We start from the raw sequence: 5,992 nt of genomic DNA, 5'->3' as shown, positions 1-5,992 counted from the left end.
CGGAAAAAAAAAAAAAAAAAAAAAAAAAAAATCCCTTTGCTGAAGCTTCTTGAAAACTCTTCTACCCAGGTGGATGGTTTCTATAAATAGGAAATTTTAACCGCTTCTCTGATGCTGTTTTGAAAATAAGTGTCAATCTCTGGTTTATTTTTAACATGGTTTGGTTTCACCTCTGGGCACTTTTGCGCTATTACTTCACTGATAACCAAAGGAATCTTAACATGAAAAGAAAAAGAGGCAAAATCAAACCAGGTGTTGCTGGAGAATGGAGAATATAGACATCATCATCACTCCTAACTTTATAATCATCCACATAATAACAAACCTCTATTGACCCTTCCTGGGAGTCAGGTTCTGTTCTAAGCTTTACTATTTATATTATCTCATTAGATCCTCACAACACCTGATGATATAGGAACTATTATTATTTCCATTTTGGAGGTGAGGAAATGAGGTACCAAAAGATTATTTGCCTAAAGTCATAATGAGTGGTACAGCTGAGATTTGAACGCAGACAGTCAGAATCCAGAGTGGGTCCATGTACCTTACATTTTATTTTGCGTTGAGCCAAGTTGGGTACCACTTGGAAGGCCATTAACCCTGGTCCTGATCCTGGGGGTTTGTTTATGAGTTAGAGAGCACACTTACATGCAGAGACTAGGAGGATAGAAAAGAAGAGAGAGAATGCTGGGAGGGTGGTTGTAAAAGGAGTTGCAACTAAGAAACAGGTTCAGGACCTGCCAAGCCCGCCTTAAAGCTAAGTAGTAAACAGAGCTGGGATCACATATAATTTGCTGTCTGATTCTTGACATAGTCCTACATCATTTTCAGGTTTTATTTGTTCAGGGTTTCCAGATGGTATAAGTACGGGAATACAAGTTGCTCAATTTTTACATGTGGTTGCATCTCAATGCATAAACTGATCTAGTTGTTTCGAACGGTTCTAGAATGTCAAAATGAATCTGAGTCACTGAAGTGTCTGTACTTTTGGTGTGTGTGTGTGTATAGACACAGATGATGTATGTGTGTATTTAAATTACATACTGAAGAATATGAATTCGGCCTTGTCTTATTAAGGCCTGTTATTCACAGATCTGTTCCTTTCCATTCATCTGAATAATCAAGACGTGATCATGTTTTATTAAAAAGAGCTGTGGTCTGTGAAAGTCACATGCCGTCATTTTGTACCCCCCCTGCTCTGGTGTTGTTAGAAAACTCCCGTTTGGATGGCAGAAACCTTGTTAGGGTGAGGGTTGAGGAGGAAAGCCCGCCGTGAGAGGTGTGACATGGGGCATCAGCTGGCGCCCAGATCTGTCAAGCCCCTTTCTCCCGCCCAGTTTGAGTTCTGCACACTGTCTCCTCCACCTTCGGGGAGAACGGTTGGTGGCTGGGCTGGTTGGAGTGATCCCTCGGGCAGGATCCACAAGGCTGCATCTTTGAAATCACTTGCCAGACGATTAGTCTCATCTCCTTTGGGAAGCCTGCCCAGAGTTGCAGGCAGGGAAATGGGGGAGGTGGCAGAGACAGGAGAGCTGTTTTGTGAGCCGCTGAATTCCCATATGCGGTTAACAGTCCTCCACTGTGACGCGGAGTCCCCCATCCCCGCCCAGCACACGGTCTGGCTTAGCCATTTGTCAGCTGCTGTTTTTTGGGCTTCTTTGTTTAGAAACAAAACAAAAACTCTCAGGAATTCCTAGTTTCTATAACCTGTTATTCGTTTGTAAAATTGTGCCCATCAGTTGTAGAAATCATGCCTGCCAAAGCCAGGAAATCCGTCGGTTAGCCCTAGTAAAATGAAGAATTATTTTGCTGGCTGGCAAAAGTAGCCGAGACCTTCAGACTCTGGGCTTCTGCCAGTTCCACAACCTTTGTCTAAGTCACTGAATTTCCTCTCTTTCTACCCGCTCTCTGGTCAAGGGTCCGCCATACTTCCTGGAAGGTTTCCACTGTTTTAGGGCCAGTCATCCAATGACTGCAGATAAAAGTCACTTCTTATTAATAAAACACATGCACAGTATATAGGGAAGCCTTACTTCTTGCTCACGTTCTTTCGTGGCCTCAAGTGTAGCCATGAAGAGACCCAAAGTCCTCTGAATTCAGTGACCTCGTGAGCCCCAAAGATGCCCTCTTCTCTTCTATTTGTGAGGTTTTGCCTCATTAACCAACACCTCTCTTACCTCTCAGTGTTGTGATGCTGGAAGAGTACAGCCTTGATGGTTAAATTCCGTAATTACTTGGAAGGCACACACTTCCACGTTGTGGGGTTGTGTGGTGAACTTTAACTTGCTCTGGTGTGTTTGCTTAAAACCTTGCTTTGTGCATTTCTGTGGAACTGAATTTAGGTGTTTTTCAACTCTGGAGGAAAGCAACTCATGTAGCATCAGGTATGGGCCCCAAACTCTTTCTGAGAAGGGGCTACTCTAGATTTCTTTCCCAGATCCTCTGAGCAGAGAAGGTGGGGGTAATGCTGAGAGTTCCCCCTGATGAAAGGGGGTTGTTGAGGCCTGCATCCCCATTATTATGAACTCAAAAGAGGTCAGTATCAAGGAAAAACTTGCTACCCAATGGGAATCTCTACACATTGCATAGAGGAGACCCAGCAGTGGGAGTCATCCATTTATCAGTGGACAAGGCAGATCTCAACTGTCTTTGGATCCCCATTTTGCCTGCTCTTTGAACATGAGCATATTTGTTGAATTAATTGCATGTGCAGTAACCCATCCTCTAAGCCATAACTCTGCTGCTCTCTCGTGCTCTTCTTTCTGACTTCCTGTCCGTTTGATTCATCCATGACATTCATCTTTTGTACTCTGAGATACAGAAAGAAGTTTAGTATCTTTGAATATCTATCCAGATTGTGTGATACGAGCTTCCTCTTATCATATGTGTCCAGAGGAAAGTCTCATGAAGCATGGAGCACCCCTAAAGAATATTATTTTTAAATCCCATGTGGGTGGATGGTCTACACACAGCCAAGAGAGTGGAACAAGGCAGTGTGTTTAAATTGGCCACTCCCTGCCTCCCTTCCTGGGACTGTGAAGAAGCCCTGATATTCATTCTGTGCTCCATACATACCTGAATAAGTCCACGATGGCAATGATTCATTATTTTTTGCCTCTTTGATATTTAATATCGATGAGTGGATTATACTTGGTGATCCTTTCCTGTTGTACAGTTTATAAAAATGTATCAATATTCTGAGTCATGACCAGCTTGGCCATTTTGAGTAGAGGTAACAAAAGAGAAATACAGTTTACGTTATATATTTAGAGTGTGAGCTAAGTAGATTAATTGAAAAAAATCTTTTTCAAACAGGAAACCTTATACATGTGTATGGCTGGATTATCACCGGAAGGTCAGAAACCTTTGATTTTGATGCCGAGTACGTTCATAGGTAAGCGTGTGCTTGTTTCTGTGTTCAGCTAGTTACAGATATGCTGGATTGATTCCTGAGACCAGCTTCCCCGATAACAATAAATTGTAAGCAGCTGGCACGGAATTCCTCTTTTCCTCTTTACAGTTTACAGTCCCTCGTGAGCTGGGCTTCAACAAACTTGGTTAATGTAATTGCGACTGGTCGATTAAGTTGGTCCATTTATTTACCGACAACTAGTCACTCTGGGCGCAGTGTGAGTTGTACTGTAATTGCATCTGTGGATTTTCTTTCTTGATTCTTCCCCTTCTCCCTCTTGTTTCTCAGGCTGAAATAAATTCTTTATAACGATGTGTGAACTCAAAAGACCACTATAACATCCTTGTTTGTTATACATTTGTGTATACAGAATTTCTGTTGGTGTGATCAGAGGAAAATGTGGAAGAGGTACTGAAAGCCACTGAGTTATTTTTAAGGTTTATTTGATTGAAGTATAGTTGATTTACAATATTGTGTTAATTTCTGCTGTGCAGCAAAGTGATTCTGCTAATCCCAAACTCCCAATCCTTCCCTCTCCTACCTCTCCTCCCCTTTGGCGACCACAAGTCTGTTCTTTATGTCTGTGAGTCTGTTTCTGTTTCGTAGATAAGTTCACTTGTGTCATATTTTAGATTCCACATATGAGTGACATCATATGTTGTTTGCGAAAGCCATTGAGTTTTTAATGTTTTCTGGGAATGATTAGGATGCCAGCATGATTTTTTTCATTGGAGACTTTTAAAGTGCAAAGTGGTACTAGTAAATCATCCTTGCCAGGGAAAGGGGAGGACAGGATGGAAAGTGTTGAAGCTGAGGTGTTTGTGGGAAGGAACTGTGGTTACTCAACGTATGAAGCAATTATAGTGAGGATTTATAGGGTAGAAGGACCACAACTTCATTAGATGCTCTGTTGAGAGATGCTACATTCTGTGTCTAATATTTCCTCCACCCCTTGGACAGAATGGGGGGATCCTCATGTTCTGCTCCAAACCTTTGATTCTGTTCTAGTTGAAAAGAACGTGATTTGACAAACTTTCAGGATCTACGTTTCTGGCATAAAATAATGGCCAGGGTATTCCCCGGTGGTTCAGTTGTTAGGACTCAGCACTTTCACTGCTGTGGCCCCGGTTGGATCCCTGGATGGGGAACTAAGATCCTGTAAGCCACATGGTGAAGCCAAAATATATATATATACAGTAAATCCCCTACATATGAACCTTCAAGTTGCGAACTTTCAAAGACGCGAACGTGCATCTGGTTCCAGTAAGGAACCAGAACCTGTGCCATCAATGTCAGGCATGAGTGAAATTGCAGCTTGCCCTCCGTCTCCTGTTGCTGACGATCCTTCAGCTCTACCGTCTCCCACCTCCTCACCCTCCTCCAGGCAGTAACTCTTCTTGCCTGTTCACTCGATGCCAGCCCCTGTGTGCCAGCTGTTGGACTGTACTACTGTACTTTTCAAGGTACTGTACTGTAAGATTAAAAACATTTTCTTTATTTTTTGTGTTTGTTTTTTATGTATTATTTGTGTGAAAAGTATTATAGTACAGTACTCTACAGCTGATTGTGTTAGTTGGGTACCTAGGCTAACTTTGTTGGATTTGAGAACAAATTGGACTTACGGATGTGCTCTTGGAAAGGAACTCGTTCGTATGTAGGGGACTTACTGTAATGGTCAACTTGTCTTGAACAGAAATTACTCTTCCTGTGGAGGATTGAAGCCCCAGCTACATCCTTGACGATATGCCATATTCAGTACTTGGTCCCATCACAGCCCTGGTCTGGGATACAGCCTTTGCAAGGGGGAACAAAGACACAAACTCCTCCATGGCTCTGTGTGAACCCAGTATAGCCAAGGAGGAGATGATGAAGATTTTTCAGGAAAGGGACAGTGCTCCCTCTGTGGTGTGAAAGTGTGGCCCACAGACCAGTGTTATGCACCCTGCTCTTGGGCTGAGGGTCTGATTTAGCATCTCCTTGGGGAACAGTCCCCAGTCACCTGCACTAATGCCCCATAAGTTCAGAGATGAATGTTCATAACAGTGTTTCCTCTGGGTTTTTCCAATAATGTTTGTTGAGAGCATTCACTCTTGACTTGTGTCTGTTGTTTCTATTTTGTATCCAGCCCATTGATGTTGGAAGCTCAGGGAGACAAATGGGTCACTCCTTGTTCTCTTGTAAACAGACAGACAGGATGCCGGTGAGTGCCTTTCTTGCCAGCATGTATGCTTTTAGGTTCTCCCACATGGGCATAACACACACACACACACACACGCACATCTATTTTTAATATAAATCACCCATAACTGTTGACTGCCTCATCTTTAGACTTCCTAGAAAAGACACAGTAATTGATTCACAATGCAGCTTGAAGTGGGTTCTGAAAGCTTTCTTTTTTATTTATTTTTATTTTTTTTTTGCGGTACGCGGGCCTCTCACTTCTGTGGCCTCTCCCGTTGCGGAGCACAGGCTCCGGACGCGCAGGCCCAGCGGCCATGGCTCACGGGCCCAGCCGCTCCGCGGCATGTGGGATCCTCCCGGACCGGGGCGCGAACCCGGTTCCCCTGCATCGGCAGGCGG

At 43.4% G+C, this 5,992-nt stretch overlaps 1 protein-coding gene across 1 annotated transcript in view; it reads left to right on the top strand.

Annotated features, from left to right (window-relative positions):
* The window catches only part of PKHD1 (PKHD1 ciliary IPT domain containing fibrocystin/polyductin), a 429,330-nt gene that overhangs the window by 9,531 nt on the left and 413,807 nt on the right, over positions 1 to 5,992 (top strand). Inside the window, exons 6-7 of the mRNA XM_024121891.1 lie at positions 3,316 to 3,394; positions 5,538 to 5,612. Of these exons, the coding sequence (XP_023977659.1) occupies positions 3,316 to 3,394; positions 5,538 to 5,612 (154 nt within the window). The remainder of the gene's footprint in view (positions 1 to 3,315; positions 3,395 to 5,537; positions 5,613 to 5,992) is intronic.

The sequence above is a fragment of the Physeter macrocephalus genome, chromosome 18 (assembly GCF_002837175.3).
Source record: "Physeter macrocephalus isolate SW-GA chromosome 18, ASM283717v5, whole genome shotgun sequence".
Lineage (NCBI taxonomy): Eukaryota > Metazoa > Chordata > Mammalia > Artiodactyla > Physeteridae > Physeter > Physeter macrocephalus.
The sequence above is the reverse complement of the archived record's forward strand: the minus strand, read 5'-3'. Positions and strand labels throughout refer to the sequence as shown.